Below are 24,272 nucleotides of genomic sequence, written 5' to 3'. Positions count from 1 at the left end.
CTTCTCTGCCATGCAACAGTAGCTCTAATTTAAAAGCATACAATTGGCTGTGAAGTGGTATTTAGATATTGCGGAAGACACTGTTTCAAGGTATTCCTTCCTTACAAGACTAAAGGGAATCGAAATAAATAGAAGGGCTTCACCTTGCAGCATATTAACATATAGTAAAGATATACTTCTTTAATTGAGGTATTCAACTGAACCTCAACCATGGATGGTCTCAAGCTTGGCTGCGAAAGGAGGAAGGTTGGGCATGGGACTAGCAACCTCAACCTGTTAAAAACCCCGAGCTACAGAAATCCAATAGAGGTTCCAAAGTCCTCATCCCCGAGAGGAGGAGGATCTTTGAAGATGGGCCTGCTTGAAAGACTGGCCCAGGATAGTGGACTCTTGACAAGCTGCTGTCGGTGGCCCGTGCCCCACCAGGAGTAACAGGCTTGAAGTAAATGCAACCAACTATTTCTGATGGCCAGTGAAGAGTCCAGAGGAATTTCCTGTTTATTTATATACTCCAAAGATGTTGATATTACAGCGAAGGCTGTCATTTATAGTTTATCACTTACTGCCCTCAACAAGAATCAACCGGACTAAATGATCTGTAATCATATAGGACAGACTGGGTAAGAATGGTAAATTTCCTTCCCCACAGGACGTTAGTAAACTAAATACGTTTTTAAGGAAACTGACAGTTGAATGGTTATTATTACTGAGCCTAGCTTTATTTCCCAATTTATTTACTTACTTTAACTTAAATTCCCCAACTACAATAGCTGAACCAGCATCACTAGAAAAACAAGGAGACAAACTGACATCCTCTATGCAATCAATACTGGGACTTCAGGGACTACCAGACAAGGAACAGACAGTTCTCTGCTTCTTCAATGACTTTACTCCAACCAAATGACCATATAAACAATTAGCTGAACTTTCAATGCACTAATGTTTACAGAAACCTTCTCAATGCAAATTAGCTGCCAGAATTCTCCAAAAGTAATAGGTACTGCACTTCAAGATATGTGAATCGCGTTAAGACGTTCCCCAGAGACCAAATAAAAGCGTTATGTAAATGGAAATCTTCCTTTAATGGTTGCAAGTATTCTAAAGGCCACTTGAAAGCGTAAAAATAAATAATTTATCAGATTAATTTTACTTTACACTGAAAAAAAATCAAGGGTATTCCAGGGTCAGTTTCACTGTTAGGAAGGATTACAAGGAAGAAATCTTAAAATTGGTAGAAAATAACAAAAGTGTGTGACTGTGCTGGAGTTCATTTTTAAGAAACTAAACCTCAATTTTGCTTACAATTTTTTTGATGACTTATTCAGTTTTGAGTTTTCTATCCTGGAGCTTTGGCAAAGACAAAAGCTATTGCCCTGTGGATGGCAAATAATTCACTGAAATAGCACAATTAGCAAATATTTGAAATTAACTGAAGATTTATTTTGTTCTTCAGGAGAAAAGTAAATCTCAAAGGACCATGGTCGTTTTATTGAGAATCACTGCAAGGAAAGACCTGAGAGCACAATGAAGGAAATAGTTGGCAGTGAAGGAATTACAGTATGTGGAAGATGTCAAGTCTTAGACTGAGAATTTCACAGATGGTGGAAGCAAAAAGGAAGTACCACATTTCTCAAAGAGTTGGGTGTACTTAAGGTAGAAATTGATAGGTTCTTGATTGGATATGGCATCTAAGGTTACGGGGAGAAGGTCAGGAACAGGGGTTGACGAGGAGATTAACAAAAAAGGATCAGCCATGACTGAAGGGTGGAGCAGACTCGATGGGCCGATGGCCTAATTCTGCTCCTATGTCTTATGGTCTTTTGGAATTGGGTGGAAATGAATTAAGGAAGTGGCAAAACTAAATTATTGCATGTAAATGTTACAGAAAGACTCCAACATCTAGGGAATGTGAGGCTTTGTATTGACTTGCTGCTTTGGGAATGATAATGGGGTAGGGGGTGGACAGAGACCTCAGAAGAGAGGTAGATAGGAGAAAAGGGAAATCACCAAACATGATGAATTATTTAATAGAGGAAAAAAGAAAAAAAAATGAGAAGGAATAACATCTCAAGGAGAAAGTGCGACACATCTAGGGAATAGAGCAATTAAAATTTTTAAATGAAAATCTTCAGTTTGAGCTGCTCATAACAAGAGATGGTGATACACAACTGGGATTAGGAGCAAAAATTATTGCAGAAAAGACCATTTACTGATCACTGATCATGCCACTGATCACAGGCAAACTATGGGTATTCCTAAATTTGTACTCATTAATATTTTGAACAGAAAGTAGAATAAACACCATTAACTATTTACATAAAATTTCAGCAGGTCAACAGGTTCAACAAATTGCACAGATTAAGTACACAAGATCAGCCTTTTTGCACATTGAGATTATTACCAGAGGCCATGATCTTCAATATAGCCCTGAACTCCTACTACTGCCCCTGGCAAAACAGCTTGGCTAATCATTTGTTCCAAAACACTGAACACAGACAAAAGGATTTTCCTCCTTTTCCAAATGTCTTTCAAATATTCCCAAGTTGCATCTTATCCTAACAGTTCGTAAGACAGCTCATTCGTACTTTTGGACAGAAGTCAAGAAATTTTATATGTTGATTTTAATCTATCCATTGATACTTAGGGACTTGTAGCATTCTGATTTCATAGAAACTATATTCATTAAACAAAAAGAAATGTGATAAAGTGATGTGATTTTTAATCTTACAAGTTGTTTGCCGATCCAGTCATATTCATAATCGAACATGTAACCTTTCTTATCAAATAAGTCCGTGAAGAGCTTCCTTAGGTAATCATAGTCTGGTTTCTCGAAGAAGTCCAACCTTCTTACATAACGCAAGTACGTAGCCATCTCTTCTACAAACATAAAATTTAAATTTCAACATTTAAACAGTAATGCTGGAATTAATAAAAAATGTACTTCTAAAATGTCTGTGAATGGAGAAAAACTGCTATAGTTTTAATGAATTCAATTTATTATGTTGCTATTTTCACCAAGAAGTATTTGTCCAAAGATTAGTCCTTCACTGGTCGAACATTATATTATTTGTACCAAAATATTGCCACAGAAATTATTTTAAAATTAAATTCACAAGTGGTTATGCTGTTTTTAAAAAAGTGTTTCAAAAGCACTTAACATGAAATAACAGAATTGTATAGAAAATAATAAATTATTTTAAGGCCACTGCACATATAAGAGGAGGAAATAGCACCTATGAAAACATCTAGCCAGTACAGAGATTGTTACACTACGTGAAACAAAATCTGTTGGCAGTGAACCAACACAAAAAAATCAGTACTAATTTCAAGCCCTCTGCAAACAGTAACTACTTGAAAGCTAAATTTAAAATTCACATTAAACTGAGTGAACATTAATATTGAGTCTGTGTACACAAATCCATGAGAGAGCAAATAATATGAAACTCAAATTCTGAACTAACTGTTTCTTTTTCTGAGCGTTTGTACCAAGAGGACCACAACCTTGCCATAGGGGGCTGGAGTCTTGATGCCTCAATGATCCACAGAGAAACGCTGGCTGGAGTCAGGGCCTTGTGCCTTTAACTCTTGGTAGGTTCACTCATGCCAAGCAAGTCAGAGGGTGGCGGCCAGATTTAGAGTGGTCCATCTGGTTCTAGGTTTGGGGGTTCAGCTCAGAGCTAACAATCCTGACAGATCCCAAAAAAAAACATTACGCAAACAGCATTGCAGAATCTGTGTTCGACTCAGGATCCTGAATCACACCTGGGGCACAATAAAAATGGTCAAGGACAGACAGAGATGGAGGACCTTCATTGCTGCCCTAACGTCAGCGGTGAAATAGGCAGCAAGTAAGTTTGATCTAGAACATTACAATCTTCTGGTACGTCAACTTTGTAACCCTGACAGCTTGTCTTCAGTTATTTTTTGGTGGAACACATACCCTGCCGATTATGTTGCTCTGGTAGTGGTACTTGATTGACTGAAAATTTGAACAGTGCTTAAACTTATAGAAGAAACACCATTGCACATTGCTTTCAGATGCTATCAGCATCTTTAGATCCACATACCCAAGATTAAAGGAACACCAGAAAAACAGCTGAGTTAAAATTCATCTTAACACCTGAAAAAAAAATCAAGCCTAAAACACACTAATATTTGCTCCATACAAATAGTATGATTAAAATATTATGTATTCATCTTCCCATCTCTTAAAGAATAGCAATGGTATCCCATCATATCAGTAGCATTTGATTAAACAACTCGCAAACTACTGCACATTGCAGTGAAAAAAATGTTGCTGAAGTAAATCAATCAACTTAAGGGACTGAAATGGGAGCAAGATGTTTGGAGACTCCAAAGCTCTCCAATTACCTGGAAAATTTTCACATAACACTTCGACAGGTGTCGCCCGCTTGGTGTCCCCAATCTTCTGATATCTTTCTTTTAATGTGTCCGCCTGAAAAGAGACAATAGATTTTCACCAACTGTGTTTCCAAGGCAATATTTAGCTGCAGTTAGCAATTTTGAGTATAAGAAGAGTAGGGGGAGGAGAAACTTGCCTTTAGGCCTTGCCAAGGAAGACTGCCACGAAGGAAATACATGAACATGTGACCTAATGCTTCTAAGTCGTCTCTTCTGCTTTGTTCTGGAAATTAATTAAAAACTATTAAAAATCTTTTTTCTTGCTTTAAATTTGCTATAATATCTTTGTTTCAGATACAAAACATGAAACAGCAGTCTTTTAATGAAAGTTCAGTGAAGCCCTAAGAATAAAACTAAAATGTAGAACAGATCTCACTATACTGGTAGAATAAAGTATTATTTTGAAATTAATCTATGCACTCAGTTTTGTTGCATTCTGAAGCTGATATTTAATCCCATCACTTAAAAAAGGTTGGGGTCATTAAACTCCGACCCTTGTGGATAAAGCTGATAGACTTCTAAAATGCGTCTTCCCTTTCAATTCCAACATTCAGGTATATACTCCATGCCAGGAGAACCAGAGTTTCTGCATGAAAAGGAGGGTAATTTTATGTCATCTCACTGGACACGAACAGGGCTTGATTGGCCAGTTGTCAGGTTTGCACCTTGCCAAATTTTACTCCCCATTTTCGAGTAGATGCTGGTGATACCACTTTTTAAAGATTTTTCTTCAACCTAGTCAATCAGTTTGAAATCTAATATACTTGCATACATTTTGTAGCCTTTAATAATTAATTCCAGCTTTTATACCAAGCTACTCTAGTGTTCAGCTGGCAAAGATATGGCCCACAAAATACTTTTCTATCATTCCTGAGGTCTGTTTTACTTGATCGCTTCAAAGATTCAATGTTTGCCAGAGATTTTCATCTTGCAAAAACAGAGTACAGACTCTCAGTTTGCACAAGTTTCCCGTGACTTTATTAAATACAGTTACAGATCACCAGAATAGTAGATTTGGGGGGGAAAAAACGTAATTGCTCAACTCAGGCCATGAAGAAGTCCAACATATTTTAAAATACTAATTTTCACTGTTGATATCCAGTCTTTATACACTTCTATCCCCATCAAGAAGACTTCTTTCTAAACAATAGATCTACTAGTTTCCCTCCACTACCACCCTCCTCTATCTGGTGGAATTAGTCCTGACCCTCAATTTCACTCTTGGCTCATCCCACTTTCTCCAAACCCAACCACATTCCCTTTTACATCCACATGTTCAATTGTCCAGGAGATCCATCTTGACTTGTCCCTGGGAACTCATCTTCCTACCCTGAATCTATTCCTTTCTCTTTGAATTGTTTATTCACATCAATAAACCTAGCACTTCAAAAATCTTATCAACTTCCAGCTTCTAGCTATGGCTGACCCATTTTCACCAAAGACATACACTTCAAATGTGAGTCTACCATTTCTCATACTCCATCCCTTCTCAGCTTCCACCAGGAACAAGAACGAGTTTCCTTCATCCTAACCTTTTTCATTCAGATTACTTGCTGCAACTTTGGACATCTCCAAAGTGAAGTCACTACTCTCCTCTTTCAACTTTCACCACTCCAAAAGGATTTTCCATCCAGGACACGCCAATCTATTCTCCCATCTCCATCATTATCCCCTTCTCGTCACAATTTCCCATGCATAAGAGATCAAAGTCTTCCATTTTAATTTCTACCACCCAGGACCACCAACACTATTTTTGGCTGCTTCAGTTTCCAATTTAGCATCCTGCAGTACTTGTTCCCAAAGTTGACACCTCCATAGATGATAAACCAAATGCAAGCTGGTTGAATTGTTTGCAGCTCAAAAAACATTCTCGACTTCCAGTTGCTATTTTACGTTTATTTTCCATCCAATATCTATTTCAGTATTGATGTTTTTGACACCGTTAAACTGTTGCAACAAGCTGTCGGAAGAGAACCTTTTTTCATGTATTACATCCTCCGTAATGAAATGGGTTTCAGATACCACATCATTCCAGTCTTATACATCACATTCGCTGCTCCTCTGTCCTCCAGTATTTCAGATTTCACTCAACTGCTATTTACTCTTCCTCCACACAGACCTTTACTCTCCCACTTCTTCAATTATCACTTTCCAATCTCTATCAGTGACTACTTTACCTTTGATCTCTCCCTTTGTTCTCTCCTCCCTGCCCTGCATTTACGGTAGATTCATTTCAATTGATGATGAAAGGTCATTAACACAAAACACTCATTCTATTTCTTTTCTCATTTGAAAAATAAGCTCCTGATTATTTCCTGTTTTCAATTATCAGATTTCCTATCAACAGTTCATCATTTTCCAAGTGAAGAAATTACTCCACATTTCAGTCAGTAGCTTTTCCCGTATTTGCAAACTGTGGCTCCTGTTTGGTAAGAAACCCAGTCAAGGGAAATATCTCCTTTCATCCACCTTTAAGCCCACTAAGGCATTAAGTACCTTTCTACCTTTGTAGACTTGCATCAGAATCTCCTCTTCCCAGTCATTAAATTTTCCAGCTACTAACTCAGTTTTCTTTGTGAATACCAATGAAAAAAATATTCATTTAAGACATCTCCTATCCCTTGTCGTTCCAAAGATTACCCTTGTTGTACTTAACCTTTTCCCTGGTTCTTCTCTTGTCCTTAGTATAGTTATAAAACACGTTTGGATTTGCCTTCACCCAAGTGTACCAGTGATATTGCATGCTTCCCAATTTCCTTTTTGGCTTCTCCTTACATTTGTTATACTCTTGACAGGCTCCCCTATCTATAGTCCTTTATTCAGCTTACCCATCCCTCAATATCCTTCACCATCCTTGGAGCCGCCACATTTGGCTTTCACTTTTACAGGAACACAAAGACCCTGAATACCCACTATTGCTGGTCCTTTTGCATTTTGTCAGGTCCTATCTTGTTCGAGCTTTCCCCCTTTGCACCTGGTTTATAACTCATCTTCCTCCATAACCACTTGGAAATGCACAGAATAACAGTGACCATCTCTAAAATGCTTCTCCACTAACATTCCTTCCACTTGCCTTCCTAACCAGAGGACCACAACCTGTGCAGATTGGAAATAACATCTCCACCTCGCTGAAAATCAACACTGGCGCACCACAGGAACGTGGGCTTAGCCCACTGCTCCACTCTCTCTGCACCTATGCCTGTGTGGCTAGGTAAAACTCAAATGCCATCTATAAATTTGCTGATGATACAACTATTGTTGGCAGAATCTCAGGTGGTGATGAGAGGGTGTACAGGAGCGAGATATACCAGATGGTTGAATGGTGTCGTAGCAAAACAACCTTGTACTCGACGTCAGCAAGACGAAGGAGCTGATTGTGGACTTCAGAAAGGGTAGAATGAGGGCGCACAAACCAATCCTCGTAGAGGGATCAGAAGTGGAGAGATTGAGCAGTTTCAAGTTCCGGGGTGTTAATATCTCTGAGGACCTAACCTGGTTGCAACATATCAATACAGCTATAAAGAAGGCAAGGCGATGGCTATATTTCATTAGGATTTGAAGGAGAACTAGTTTGTTGCTTAACACACTCGAAAACCTCTACAGATGTACGATGGAGAGTATTCTGACTGGCTGCATCACCATCAGGTATGGGGGAGCTACTGCAGTGAGTTGTAAAATTAGTCAGCTCCATCTTGGGTATTAGCCTCCACAGTATCAAAGACATCTACAAGGATCGCTGCCTCAGGAAGTCGGCATCCATCATTGAGGACCACCACCACCAGGGACATGCCCTCTTCTCACTGTTACCATCAGGAAGGAGATACAGAAGCCTGAAGGTACACACTCAGCAATTCAGGAACAGCTTCTTGCCCTCTGCCATTTGATTTCTAAATGGACATTGAACACATGTATACTACCTCTAATTTTTTTAAAAAATATTTGTTTTTGCAGTACATATTTTAACTTAACTATTTAATATACATATATATACCCACTGTAATACAGTGTTAATTTCTATATTTATCATTTATTGCACTGTACTGCAAAGTTAACAAATTTCATGACATATGCTGGCGATATTAAATCTGATTCTGATTATCTATATTTCCCAAGAAAAGGTCCAGTAATGTTCTTTCCTCATTCTGTTGAGCTATATGCAGTGTCAAAAAGATGTTCTGAACATAGCTCAGAAACTCCACCATCTCAGGTAATCCCAGTTCATATTTTGGAAGTTGAAAGTCTCAGTATCATAATTAGTTCATGGCAATCCAGAGTTTATTGGCTTTCCTAACGATATCCTCTAGTTGTGTTGTGTATCCAAAGTTTTATTTTAAATAAATATTGTGACATTACATACATTTATTTTTAAACAAGAACATTCATACACCTTGACAAATTTCTACCCCCCACTTTCTACTTTCCGCAGGGCTCGTTCCCTACTTGACTCCCTTGTCCATTCATCCCTTCCCACTGGTCTCCTTCCTGGCACTTATCCTTGCAAGCGGAACAAGTGCTACACATGCACCTCCTCCATCACTACCATTCAGAGCCCCAAACAGCCTTTCCAGGTGAGGCAACACTTTAACTGTGAGTCTGCTTGGGTCATATACTGTATCCAGTGCTCCCGGCGTGGCCTCCTGTATACCAGTGAGACACTATGTAGATTAGTAGGCTGTTTCACCAAGCACCTACACTCCATCCTCCAGAAAAAGCGGGATCTCCCAATGGCCCACCCATTTTAATTCCACTTCCCATTCTGAAATGTCAATCTATGGCCTCCTCTACTGCTGCAATGAGGCCACACTCAGGTTGGAGGAGGTGCACTTTATATTCAATCTGGGTAGCTTCCAACCTGATGTTATGAACATTGATTTCGCGAATCCCCCCCCCCCCCCACCACCCTTTCCCGTTTCCATATTATCTCCTTACCTGCCCATCACCTCTCTCTGGTGCTCCTCCCCTTCCCTTTATTCTATGGCCTTCTGTCCTCTCCGATCAGATTCACCCTTCTCCAGCCCCTTATCTCTGTCACCAATTGACTTCCCAGCTTTTTACTTCAACCACTCTCCCACTCCCAGTTTCACCTATCACCTACTACCTTGTATTTCTTTCTCTCTGCGCCCCCCCCCCCCACCTTCTCATTCTGACTTCTCATCCTTTTATCTCCAGTTCTGATGAAGAGTCTCGGCCCGAAATATCAACTGTTTACTCTTTTCCATAGATGCTGAGTTCCTCCAGCATTTTGCGTGTGTGTTGCTCTCTACAAGGATGTTGATCTTGCTTCTCATTTAATCACAACCTTCACATTTGTACAGGTTCCATCTTCCATAGAAGCAGTCACAAGGATGCTAGAGCCCTTCACACTGTACCTTTCCTTCAGCCTCTGACCAAGCCTTCCACTCCTAAACCCACTAGTTCATGACAATCCAGAGTTTACAACCTTTCTCATTGATATCCTACAGTTCTGTTGTCTATCAAAAGTATCCATTTTACTAAATATTGTGACAGTAAATCAATTTATTTTGAAATATGAACATTCAGTCATACACTCCGACAACCCATTTATAGAGTAATTGCAATGATAATTTGAAAACACTTATATTTTGAAGGTCATGCATCTAAATTATCAGTCATTAATGGTAATATGATTTGGCTTTAGTCTCTCATATAAATCTCAACTTCATTGGAAAGTTGCCAGTTTTGCTTATAATTAAATTGTGGCATCATGGGTAATTAACCTAGCTGTAAAAAAAATAGCAGCTGCGTTACAACATAATCTGCACAAAGTAAGCACTCATTTTATAGTGTTGGCCTGTCTCCTTTCCTCGTGGATGACATTGCTTTACAGCTTACAGTTTCCATTTGTCAACAAGGTAATTGTCCTCGAATTTACCTTGTACGTAGATCCGGACAGACATTCCAGCTCTTTAATTTATTAGTTCACGGGATGTGGACATTGCTGGTAAGGGCAGTAATTTGTTTTCCATCATCAATAGCCTTTAAACCCCTAAGTAATTAAGAATCAAGAACAATGGGTCTACAATCACATGAAGATGACCAGATGGCATATTTCCTTCCCTGAAGGACATCAGTGAACCAGATAGGTTTTTACAACCAATCCAGTAATTTAATCATTACCATTACTGAGCTTAGCTTTAGATTTATTTAATTGAATTTAAATTTCCCAGCTGCCACTGTGGATTTTAAACTCTTTCCTTCAGATCAATGATCTGGTAACTGGTCCAATCATGTCATAACTACTATGATCAGATGTCAGTTCTAGAGGAATCCGACAATCCTGGCTTTTTTGTGCCTAGTATCAAAAAGCTGGCTGAGCAGCTAGAAACGTTGAATTGTCAGGCAGCAAACCAAGGAAGGAAAAAAACACAACCTTTTCTATTAGCATTTTAAATCTTTAGAGTGTAAAGTAAGAAATGGAACAGGCACCCAAGCTTAAGTCAGAAATTTAAATACAGTTGGCCCTCCTTATCCGCAGGTTCCGCATGCGCGGATTCAACCAACCATGGATCGGGAAAACCCGGAAGGTCTCTCTCCAGCACTTGTTGTCTGAGGACATACAGACTTTTTTCTCTTGTCATTATTCCCTAAACAATACAGTATAACAACTACTTACATAGCATTTACATTGTATTAGGTATTATAAGTAATCTAGAGATGATTTAAAGTATACCAGAGGATGTGCATAGGTTACCGTGGATCAGGAATCGAAAAAAAAACTGAAGTTCTCCAAGTCGGAACAGGTATATCCAGTATTATTTAGTGTCAGTTAGTCAAACGTTTGTCTTAGTATATAGTATATATTTTACCTTTCTATGCATATAAAACACTTAAGAAATGTATCTATTTCAATAATTAAACCACTGCGTTGCTTAGTAATAATTGTAGCTTTCATCGGGGCAGGGCCTTTCACATGCTCCATTATTCTCACTTTATCCTTTTAAATAGTTCCAATCGTTGACTGACTGTAGCTTAACGCTTTTCCAATGACTGATGGTGTTTCACCTCTTTCCGATTGCTTTATTACTTCCACTTTACTTTCAATCGTGATCGGTTTCCATCAACGGAACAGAAACACTGCGGGCGGCAGGCCTCGAGCTCCGCCAGGTCCTAAAGTCCACCGCACTGAGACAGGTTAAACAAGGTCCAGAACTCCGCCGGATCCTAAAGTTGACTGACTTGAGCATTCACGTTTTTTTGTTACCCGCGGGGGGGGGGGGGGAGGGGTTCCCGGAACCAATCCTCCATGGATAAGGAGGGCCGACTGTATTTAAAATATAGAAAGAAATTTTAAAGATCCATGCCTGACATAAAATTTCCTGTGAGAAACTACAAGCTACAAAATGATCATTTTATTCCAACCTAGCAAACACAGGTAACTCTTACACAAGTTTGACAAAAAAAGAACAATCAACAATTTTTTTTTATTACCATTGTTCAGACAGAGGAGGGAGTTTCAAAGAGTGAAAAAGTAAATGTAAAAGGGAAAAAAAGGAAATGTTAGAGTGTAATGTGCAGAACCAAGCAGGAGTTGTGAAATGGATTATAAGAGCAAAGAAAGTGGTGACACTGAGATTTCCATAAATATACAGCTCCTATCACATGTGGAATAACAAGACACCTGGAAACCAGAGACTATTTCAGCACCTATCTGGTGTTAAGATCACAAAGAACATGTTACCTAAAAGAAGAATAAGGTGCAATTACAGATAAGTCTGAAATGATCTCATGAGAATTCTCAAGAATGGGAGCTGGGTTCTTGCATAAGTGAAATCTTGGTCAATAATAACTGGATAAGTTTGGGTGGCTAAGGGAATCTGTAAGAAGGTGAGAATAGAACTCTGGAGACTGGAAGCAATTCCACTAGGAGCTCTCAGCCAAGTTACCCAAGTAGAATTTCAGGCACAAGAAGCAGAGCTTCACTGGCACTTTGCAAAATGCAAAGATAATCAATGATTATTAAAAAAAAACTACTAATGACTTGAAATTGTTATTAAACATGAATTGTAAATTTTCCTCCCCCTCCACTTCTGTTATCTTTTATCTCAATCCGTTATCTTAATTATGTACTTTCTTGTAATCTTAACACAGCTCAGAATGAAAACCATTCGGTTCATCAGGTCGGTGCTGACTCCCGGGAGAATGTTCCCATCAATCCCATTGTCCTGCTCGTTATTCTCCTGTATTCATGCAACTTTACTCCCCTTTGTTTCTTTATGCCATCCATCACACTAACGTACAGCATCAGTAACCAATTAAACAACACCTTGCATGATGAACTACATCAAGAAAACTTGCATTTCCAGCCTTTGACCTTCATGTATTAAAACTAAGGCAGAAAGTCAATGAAAGGACAACAAAAATGTTCAAATATTCATGAAAGTTTGTTGTAGAAGTAGTAAGGTATTTATTTCTCAGCTTACTATACTGATACAGATTTGGTCTCCTTATCTAAGAAGGGATGCTAATGCATTGGAAACATATTACTGGACTAATACCAGGAAAGAGTGGCTGTCTGATGAAGGATGGGTGGACTGATTCAGCTTGTAATTGAAGTTACGGGACTTGGCTGAAGCATGAGCATGAAAATGCTGGAGATATTCAGGTGGTCAGATCTGAAAGGCTCTCAAACCGGACTGTTTTTACAAAAATGCTGCCTGAATTCCTAAATGATCCTAGCACTTTGTTATTTTTATGTCAGATATCCAGCATCTGCAGTTTTATTGATTCTTCAAAGTTCCTGAGGGATTTTAACATGATGGATATAGAGACTACGTTTCCTCTTGTGGGAAAAATGGAAGAGTGGATCAAGGTTACCCACTTATAAAACATTTCTTTCTTTCAGAGGGTCATGAGTTTTTGAAACTTCCTTCTCTTTGCAGATAGTAGAAGCGGCAATGTTGAATATAAAGACACCAAAATCAGAAGTTACGATCACAGCTATCACCTGGCTGCAAACAGCTCATAACCAAAATAAAGATCAAAGTAAGTAGTGTCACTTGACAGAAATCACCATTCATTTTCTTTTAAAGCCTTTTATGGAATGTAATCCGACTTTCACATACTTCATGTTGCACATTATACATCAATACCATCTCTGCAAAATCCTCTAAATTCACTGGAAGGAAAGGTGAAGCAATTCAACGTCCTTTCCAACTCCAGTACCCACAGCAGTGAGGCCACATGACAAATGCCAAACTCCAGAAGCACACATTATTCCAAACACCATATTACTGGGCAAACAGAGAATAGCATTCAAAATCTCTTTGAAAAAAGATGGGGGGAGGATGGGAAGGAGAAGGCTGGTCAAAGGGTGGGGGAGGGGAAGCAGGGAGGGGATAGGCAGGAAAGGTGAGGGAGGAATGTAAGGGGAAAGCACTATGGGTAGTAGAAGGCGGCAGAATCATGAGAGAGGTGATAGGCAGCTGGAGGAGGAGGCAGAGTGAAACTGGGATGGGGGAAGGGAGAGGGAGGGAATTACTGGAAGTTGGAGAATTCAATGTTCAAACTGGAGAAGTGGTGTTTGGTAATGATATTAAGAAACTTGGCCAACAGCACACAGAAGCACTGCATAAAATGGAGGAAGGAGTGCATCAACATACCAACAACCCACTCCATATGACATAGGCGCAGATTTAGGCCATTCAGCCCATCAAGTCTGCTCTCCCATTCCATCATGGCTGATCCCTGATCCCACTCAACCCCATACACCTGCCTTCTTGCAATATCCTTTGATGCCCTGATTGATCAGGAAACTATCAACTTCTGCCTTAAATATGCCCATGGACTTAGCCTGCACCACAGTCTGTGGCAGAGCACTCCACAGATTCACTACTCTCTGGCTAAAGAAATTCCTTCTTACCTCTGTTCTAAAAGGCCACCCCTCAACTTTGAGACTGTGCCCTCTAGTTCTGGATACTCCCCCCCCCATAGAAAACCATCTCTCCACATCCACCCCAGCCCACCAATATGCATCATTTGCTCCAGAATGGCATCAGTCACCATGGAATCCACAGCACTAGAGTGAAACCAAGTTGTCTTCAATCACTCACTGCCACCTGCTTCAAAAGGGCAACAATCATACCAGTGCCCAAGAGCAGGGTCAGCTGTCTCAATGACCATCACCCAGTGGCACTCACATCTACTGTGATGAAATGCTTGAGAGGTTGGCCATGACTAGAATCAGTTCCTGCCTCAGCAAGCACCTGTAACTTGCCTATCACCACAATAGGTATACAGTAGATGCAATCTCACTGGCTCTCTACTCAGCATTCGATCACCTGGACAATAGTAACGCACACAACAGGCTGCTGTTTATTGACTACAGGTAGGCATTCAACACAATCAAACCCTCAGTTCTAATCAACAAACTCCAAAACCTGGGCCACTGTACCTCCCTCTGCAAGTAGATCCTTGACCTCCTCATTGGTAAACCACAGCCTGTGCAGATTGGAAATAACATCTCCTCCTCACTGACAATCAACACAAGCTTAGCCCACTGCACTACTCTATACACCCACGATTGTATGGCTAGGCATGCCTCAAACACCATCTATAAACTTGCCAACAATACAACTCTTGCTGACAGACTTTCAGATGATGACAACGAGGCATACTGAAGCTAGATAGACCAGCTGATTGAGTAGTGTCGCAGAAACAACCTTGCACTCAATGACAGTAAGACCAAGGAACTGATTATGGACTTCAGGAAGGGATCAGAAGTGGAAAGGATGAGCAGTTTCAAGTTTCTGAGTGTCAACATCTCTGAAGATCTATCCTGGGTCCAACATATTGTTGCAATTATAAAGACGGCATGACAAAGGCTATATTTCATTAGGAGTTTGAAGAGAATTGGTATGTCACCACAGACACTCACAAATTTCTACAGATGTACCATGCAGGGCACTCACCATCTGGTACAGGATCAGAAAAAGCTGCAGAAAGTTGTAAACTCAGCCAGCCCCATCATGAACACTAGCCTCTCAGGCATCCAGGACATCTTCGAAAGGAAATGCCTCAAAAAAGCTGCACCCATCATTAAGGACCACCCCCCTTCACCCCCGCATTACCTAGACACGCCCACTTCTCATTGCTGCCATTGAGGTGGTGGTAAATGAGCCTGAAGACAGACACACACACACCAGGAACAGCCTCTTCCCCTCTGCCATCAGATTTCTGAATGGACAATGAACCATGAACACTACTGCAGTGTTTTTCTTTTGCTCTCCTTTTGCGCTACCTATTTAATTTTTTATAGTGTTACTGTAATTTTTAGTTTTTATTATGTACAGCAGCATATTGCAGCCGCAAAACAACAAATTTCATGGCATATGCCAGTGATAATAAACTTGATTGTGATTCAGCCTCATTCTGAGGGACTGAAGAATGACAATTATACAACACTTTTTTTTTTAAATTGAACAATAATTGATCTAGTTTCATAACATTCATCAACTGCTTGGTAACCCATCACAGAAGATACACCAACTGAAGATCCCACCTGATCCACACTTCATTTAAATCAAGGGAATTAAAACCTGATTGGTTCTACAAAAAGCATGAAAGAGGAAGCATAAATCTATCCTTCTGAATGTCTTTGCATCGGTTAGCTGCCTAGTTTATAGCCTCATTTGCTTCACTCCATGTCCAGAAAGTATACAATCCTGTTACTTAGCAATTTTTCACAATCAGTTTGAAAGAGACCTGGGTTTAGCAGGTATTAGCACAGTCGATGTTAAACTGTTAAGACTATATTCTCACTCCCTCGAGTTCAGGCAGATGCAGTAAATGATACAGATCCATTCAAGCAGCACAGAATCAGCCTAATCTTTCAGCTCCCTGCAGCTCATTCGGTAAGGCGAGGTTAAGTGAGGACTGCAGAGAAAGCAGAGCTCCTTAAAGCAGTACGTTATGAACTTCAGCTGGAATGCAGGGACACATTAGCAAGCACTTAGGATGTTATCTGTCATCAAACATCAGTAGTTTGCACATGTAATCAGATGCCAGGAACCCACCAGAAAGGGACAAACTAATTAAAATAATTTTGCTTAAAAGAGGAAGTAATACAACATAACTGCCCAGGCACACATTTGAAAAAGATTCAATATACCTCTCCATGACAGCTGTCTTAACTCACTCACCAACTACATATCTCCCTGCAAGGATGTTTCTTTGACAAGGCTGACTTTTCTTTTAAGTTTGTTGTATCACTTTGAACACAAAATTAAAACACAAATACTATCATATGTGAAATATTAAAAGAATGAACCTAACAAAGCAAAGGTGCATTTGGGATGTGGCTGACAGTAGTTAATTATCAGCAACTTGGGGGTTTTGAGATTTTTTAAAAAATCAATCATAGTTCAACTGCTCATTTGCTTCTGCCACATATTATTTCATTAAAAAAAAGTGATACATATGAATTATTGCTTTTATACAACCTGGTTACATACCACATCATCAGAGATCACATAGGGGAGCAGATTCTCCGTCTGGCTGAAGCTGAGGTGAGGAAGACTCTGGCCAAAGATAACCCATGCAAAGTTGAGGGACCCGACAATATACCAGGTTGGGTTCTGAAAGACTATGCAGCCCAATGGTGGCAGTGCTGACGAATATCTTTAACATCTCTCTGGAATAATCCATTGTCCCTTGATTTTCAAGGCGGCAACCATCATTCCAGTACCAAAGAAGCTAAGAGTAACCTCCCTAAATGACTATCGTCCGGTGGCATTAATATCAACCATTATGAAATGCTTTGAGCAGCTGCTCATGGAGCACATTGAAGCCTTTCTCCCGGCTACAATGGACTGTTTTCAGTTCTCTTATTGCTCAAATCGATCCACTGACGATGCAATAACCTCTGCCCTCCACTCTGTCCCGTCCCACCAGGGAAATGGGGTCTCATACGCCTTGACTGCTGTTTGAAAACTTCAGTTCAGCGTTGAAGACCATCATACCCTAGAAACTGGTCAGGAAACTGTCCTCGCCTGGTCTCAACACCTCCCTCTGCAGCTGGATACTGCACTTAAGAGTAAGGCGACAGTTAGTCCATGTAGGTAGCAAGATCTCATCCCATTATGCTGATCTCTGGCGTTCCCAAGACTGTTCGCTCAGCCTGCTGTTGTTCACACTGCTGACGCATGACTGTGTCACAGGAGATCCAGCTCAAACCGTGTCATCAAGTTTGCAGATGAATGACACAACAGTGGTTGGCCTCATCAAGAATGATGATGACAAGACAGAGCTTAGAGAGGAAGTGTGTGTGTGTGTGTGTGTGTGTGTGTGTGTGTGTGTGTGTGTGTGTGTGTGTGTGTGTGTGTGTGTGTGTGTGTGTGTGTGTGTGTGTGTGTGGTGTGTGTGTATGTGTGTGTGTGTGTGTGTGTGTGTGTGTGTGTGTGTCTGTGTCTGTGTCTGTGTCTGTGTCTGTGTCTGTGTGTTTTCATTCTTTCTTCTTAGATATTTGTCATCACTTTAATTCTGTATTCTTATTTTTAATTTTTTTCCACTGGTCCTGCATAACATTTAATGGTAGAAAATGTAAAATACATTTGTATTCACTCAGCTTAAAATCTGAGAGGTGGCTGGGTGCACACTTTCTATTGTCACAAGGTAGGGGAGGCCCTCTGTTGCAATTTGGGGCCCCTTGCAGAAAACTGTGCTCTGAAACGCAATGGAAGTAAAAGGTTGGCCTGAGGAAAAGCGACCTGAAATCTTAGGATAGCAGCAGATATACTCAATTATTTTTCATCAGGATTTATACAGGTCAGTCAAACTCAATAAAATCAAGGAACTGCAAAGGCGTGTAAAGTACAGCACCATACTCTTAGACACCAAGTGCAAAAGGAGGGAAAAAAATATAAAAATTAAAATACTGACATGCTTTTGTCAAAGTTATATAAATTAATTATTGATTGAGAATGCTGCAAAGTGCTAGCAGTACCATCATTTAAGAGCTGTGAGAACTCGGTTCCTGAAATGATTTTATGACAATCCAAATAATTGCTGTCATCCCTTTATATTCAGAAAAAATGCTATTATTCATTCAATTATTTTATCAATTCTTTTCATACACTGATAAGCTATCCACTTCTTTTTATAGTACTGAATTTTATTGTTATCATTCTATAAAGGAACTATTCATGGCCAACTGAAAGATATGGCAATTAGATGATAATGAACAAAGGACAACACATTCACTCGACAACGAACAATACCATCTGCTATGTAACAAATGAGTTCTCTTTTTAATGCACTGGTTTCACGACTCTGCCACACACCACATTAAGTCTCCTACAAAATATTCCTGCATGGATACATTTCTACTCCTGCTAAAGGCAGTCATAAAGGCACTCAAGCAATGCAACTGCCACACCAATGGATATGATTCAAGCAAAAATAACCCCCAAATCTTAAATCAATTATTCTTCTCTCAAATAACTAGCCATCGTGTAGCTAAGCACAAGGCACTTCCACACTCAAGTGCTGCATTAATGCAGTTATGGCCTGTATCATGAATATTCAAGACTTTTCTTGCCACGAGTCATTCAAGTACTCGTCATGAACTCCACCTGACAAACTTTCTTCCTCTTCAGAAGCACATTTGAATTGAATACAACTTATTCTACCTCCAGTTCAGTCATTTCTAAGTCGGCTCAAGAGGCAAGAAACATCTCTTTGAATGGGCGTATGTGATGGTGAACTTGTTTTGCCATTTCGACGAGGTTTCTGCATTCTGCCAGGACTTGGGCTCAAGGTTCACCCCTATGTTGCTTCTCCAACTGAGTAGTTATTTTTTTTGTATTCATCGTTCAGGCCTTGAGCATTGCGAGTAAACCATCATATATTGCCTATCGCTGTTGGCCTTGAACTGAGGAGATTTCTAAGCCATTGGGGGGGGGGGGTGCATGTTTAACAGTCTACCATACGAGTTGGGCGTAGTCATATGTAGACAAATTGAGGACAGTTTTCTATTAATTTTGGCAGTCTTCATTACTAAGATTGGTTACAATGGACAACAAAGATTTTGCTTCCTGAATACTTTTGGGTGTACCTTATGGATTTTGGGCTGCTGATCATGAAAATCACCATGAAATGTCCCAATAAGGCACCCTCTCTTCTGGAATCACCTATATTTTTATTTCAATTCATAATTAAGTCAATTGAAACATTACCCACAACATAAGCTGAGAAGTTTTCTATCTTGGCCAGACATGCTTTGGGTTACCAGTTTGACCCACAACAATGGTGTCTTTTTATTGATTCTTCAGTGTTAAAGGCTGAAAGCTTTTCTACTACAAAAAGGCAATGTCCACCCCTCAATACCAATTGGCTAAGAAAGAAAACTGCTGAAACTTGGAAGTCCTGTTGAAGCACACATAGTACAAGCAAATACAACTGGAACATCGCTGGTGATCTAAAAGAATCGGCCACTCCATAAGCAGTGGGTTCCAGGGCAGAAAAGTGTGGCATCTTCAACATCTTCCTGGGCAGTGCCACCGTTCCAAAGTGTTTCAAGGCCGCCACCATCGTCCCCGTGCCAAAGAAGTCTTCAGTGTCCTGCCTAAATGACTACCGTCCCGTTGCACTCACATCCATCATCATGAAGTGTTTCGAGTGGCTCATCATGAGGCATATCAAGACCCTGCTTCCCCCCTCACTGGACCCCCTGCAGTTTGTGTACCGTCCCAACCACTCAACAGACGATGCCATTGTCATCACCCTCCACCTGGCCCTAACCCACCTGGACAAAAAAGACAAGTATGTTCGAATGCTGTTCATAGACTTCAGTTCAGCTTTCAACACAATCATCCCTCAGAAACTGATTGGAAAGCTGAGCCTATTGGGCCTGAACACCTCCCTCTGCAACTGGATCCTAGACTTCCTGACTGGGAGACCTCAGTCAGTCCAGATCAGGAGCAGCATCTCCAACACCATCACACTGAGCACAGGGGCCCCCCAGGGCTGTGTGCTCAGTCCACTGCTGTTCACTCTGCTGACCCACGACTGTGCTGCAAAACACAGCTCGAACCACATCATCAAGTTCGCTGCTGACACAACTGTGGTGGGTCTCATCAGCAAGAATGACGAGTCAGCTTACAGAGAGGAGGTGCAGCGGCTAACGGACTGGTGCAGAGCCAACAACCTGTCTCTTAACGTGAACAAAACAAAAGAGATGGTTGTTGCCTTCAGGAGGGCACAGAGCGACCACTCCCCGCTGAACATCAACGGCTCCTTGGTAGAGATTGTTAAGAGCACCAAATTTCTTGGTGTTCACCTGGCGGAGAATCTCACCTGGTCCCTCAACACCAGCTCCATAGCAAAGAAAGCCCAGCAGCGTCTCTACTTTCTGTGAAGGCTGAGGAAAGTCCATCCCCCACCCCCCCATCCTCATCACATTCTACAGGGGTTGTATTGAGAGCATCCTGAGCAGCTGCATCACTGCCTGGTTCGGAAATTGCACCATCTCGGATCGCAAGACCCTGCAGCAGATAGTGAGGTCAGCTGAGAAGATCATTGGGGTCTCTCTTCCTGCCATCACGGACATTTACACTACACACTGCATCCGCAAAGGAAACGGCATTATGAAGTTGTCTTCTGGTGTTTTTTGTTTTTAAAAAGCTTCCCAATCCTCTAACTTCCCACTAATCTTTGCCCGATAATATGCCCACTCTTTGGCTTTTATATTGGCATTGAAGTCCTTGTTAGACATGGTTGTATATCTTTCCTTTAGAATACTTCTTCCTCTTTGCGATGTATATATCCTGTGCCTTACGAATTGTTTCCAGAAACTCCAACCTTTGTTGCTCTGCCATCCTCCCTGCCAGTGTGCTTTTCCAATCAATTCAGGTCAACTCCTCTTTCAAGTCTCTGTAATTCCCTTTACTCCACTGTAATACTGATCCACCTGACTTTAGCTTTTCCTTCTCAAATTTCAGAGTGAATTTGATCATATTATGATCAAGTCAAGTCACTTTTATTGTCATTTTGACCATAACTGCTATATGTACAGCACATAGTAAAAATGAGACAACGTTTTTCAGGACCATAGTGTAACATGACACAGTACAAAAACTAGACTGAACTACGTAAAAAACAACAGAGAGAGAAAAAAACAACTACACTAGACTACAGACCTACCCAGGACTGCATGAAGTGCACAAAACAGTGCAGGCATTACAATAAACAGGACAATGGGGCAGTAAGGTGTCAGTCCAGGCTCTGGGTATTGAGGAGTCTGATAGCGTGGGGGAAGAAACTGTTACATAGTCTGGTCATGAGAGCCCGAATGCTTCGGTGCCTTTTCCCAGACGGCAGGAGGGAGAAGAGTTTGTATAAGGGGTGCGTGGGGTCCTTCATAATGCTGTTTGCTTTGCAGATGCAGCGTGTTGTGGGCATATTATCGGGCAAAGATTAGTGGGAAGTTGGAGGATTGGGAAGCTTTTAAAAAAAAACACAACAGAAGACAACTTAAAAAAAAATAATTTAAGGTAAAGTTGGAATACAAAATTAAGCTCATCAACAATATTGAAGAGGATACCAAAAGTTTCTGCAGATACGTAAAGTGTAAATGAGAGACGACAGTGCATATTGGATCACTGGAAAACTGTGCTGAAGAGGTGGTGGGATACAATGAAATAGCAGAGGAACTGAGTAAGTACTTTGTGTCAGTTTTCACTGTGGAAGACACACAGTATGATGGAAGTTCCAGGTGTAAGGGGTCTTGAAGTGTTTGAAGTTACTATTTCTAGAGAGAAGGTTCTTGGGAAAAAGAAAGGGCTGAAGGTAGATAAGTCACCCGGACCAGAAAGCATATACCTTCTGAAAGAGGTGGGCAAAGATTGTGGAGGCATTAGCAAAGATCTTTCAAAAATCACTAGGTTTTGGAAAGGTTCCAGTAGACTGGAAAATTGCAAATATCACTCCACTCTTCAAGAAGGGAGAGAGGCAGAAGAAAGGAAACTATGCGCCAGTTAGTCTGACCTCAGTGGTTGGGAAGATATTGGAGTCGATTATTAAGGATGAGTTCTCAGGGTATTTGGTGGCACATGAGAGCTTAGGCCATAGTCTGCATGGTTTCCTCAGAGGAAGATCTTGCCTGACAAATCTGTTCAAATTCTTTAAAGAAATAACAAGCAGGTTAGACAAAGGAGATTTGGTGGATATTATGTAATGGTTTTTCAGAGGGCCTTTGACAAGGTGCCACAATAGGCTGCTTAACAAGCTATGAGCCCATGGTATTACAGGAAAGATTTTAGCATGGTTAAAGCAGTGGCTGATTTGCAGGAGGAAAAGAGTGAGAATAAAGTGAGCCTTTTCTGACTGGCTGCCGATGAGTAGTGGTGTTCAACAGGGGTCTGTGTTGGGACCGATCCTTTATACATTGTATGTCAATGACTTGGATGATGGAATTAATGGCTTTGTTGCAAAGTTTGCAGATATGAAGATAGGTGGAGGGGCAGGTAGTTTTGAGGAAGTAGAGAGGTTACAGAAGGACTTGGATTAGGAAAATGGGCACAGAAGTGGCAGGTGGAATACAGTGCCAGGAAGTGTATGGTCATGCACTTTGGGAGAAGAATTGAAAGGGTTTACTATTTTTGAAATGGAGAGAAAATACAAAAAACTGAGACACAAAGGGACTTGTGCAGAATTCCCTAAAGGTTAATTTTCAGGTTGAGTCTGTGATGAGGAAGGCAAATGCAATGTTATCATTCATTTTGAGAGGACTAGAATATGAAAACAAGGATGTAATGTGAAACTTTATAAAGCACAGATGAAGCCTCACTTGGAGTATTGTGAGCAGGTTTTGGCCCCTCATCTTAGAAAGGATTTGCTGAAACTGGAGAGCTTTCAAAGATGGTTCATAAAAATGATTCCAGGATTGATTGGTTTGTTATATGAAGAGCATCTGATGATTCTGGACCTGTGACCTCATTAAAACCTATTGAATGGGGAAAGGCCTTGATAGAGTGGATATGGAGAGGACATTTCCTGTGCTGAGAAGGTCTAAGACCAGAGGACACAGTCTCAGAATAGAGGGATGTCCTTTTAGAATGGAGATGAGGAATTTCTTTACCTAGAGGGTGGTCAATCTGTGGAATTCTTTGCCACAGGTAGCTGTGGAGGCCAAGTCTTGATGTATATTTATGGCAGAGGTTGATTGATTCTTGATTGGTTGGGGCTTAAAGGTAGATGGGGGAGAAGGCAGGAGATCGGGGCTGAGAGGAAATTTGGATCAGCCATGATGAAATGGTAGAGCAGACCTGATGGCAGATGGCCTAATTTTGCTCCTATTTCTTATGCTCTTTTGGCAGAATTTGTTTTTGGGAAAGATTGTTTAGTATTGAGGTGATGATGACTGTTCTCGTTACAGAACATTTCAGGTGATGACAACTTTCTGAGAGTCCAAATGAACAGTTACTTGCTTATAAGTGGTAGCACTTATCTGGTAATTTTGCTGGTGAGATTCTTTTATTTGCATGCAGTTGTGATGATATTTGTGGCTCTCTCAGTTCATGCAAAATCACATCCTGATGTACTGAAGCTTTATAACTACTTGCCACAAGTTGTGGTACCTTGCTTAGTGAGATGGGAACAAGCCAGTAAAAGTCAAGTAAGTTAATATCTAGGGTTAAAGCACAGTGGTCAGATGCTGTCAAAGCCCCTTAACTTGAGTTTGCTCGGAACACGTAGCTCATCAAAGTTGGATAATTGTTCTTGAGCATAAGCTGTGCTGCGAACAGAATCACTCATACCATGGTTCAACTCCCACTGTGTATTGATATAGAAAAGAGAAATTGGGAGATGGTCTTATCAAAAAAGAAACAGATTAA

General features: G+C 40.6%; 1 protein-coding gene across 4 annotated transcripts in view; it reads right to left on the bottom strand.

The window, feature by feature from the left end:
- LOC140740356 (casein kinase I) overlaps nucleotides 1–24,272 on the bottom strand; it is a 233,163-nt gene that overhangs the window by 38,103 nt on the left and 170,788 nt on the right. For all 4 annotated transcript variants that reach the window (XM_073069505.1, XM_073069513.1, XM_073069518.1 and 1 more), the window contains exons 7-9: nucleotides 4,560–4,645; nucleotides 4,372–4,456; nucleotides 2,729–2,877 (exon numbers count right to left, since the gene is read on the bottom strand). In XM_073069505.1, coding sequence (XP_072925606.1) covers nucleotides 2,729–2,877; nucleotides 4,372–4,456; nucleotides 4,560–4,645 — 320 coding nt within the window. The remainder of the gene's footprint in view (nucleotides 1–2,728; nucleotides 2,878–4,371; nucleotides 4,457–4,559; nucleotides 4,646–24,272) is intronic.

This window comes from Hemitrygon akajei, chromosome 2 (assembly GCF_048418815.1).
Source record: "Hemitrygon akajei chromosome 2, sHemAka1.3, whole genome shotgun sequence".
NCBI lineage: Eukaryota > Metazoa > Chordata > Chondrichthyes > Myliobatiformes > Dasyatidae > Hemitrygon > Hemitrygon akajei.
Note: the sequence above shows the minus strand (reverse complement) of the source record. Positions and strands in the feature narration are given on the sequence as shown.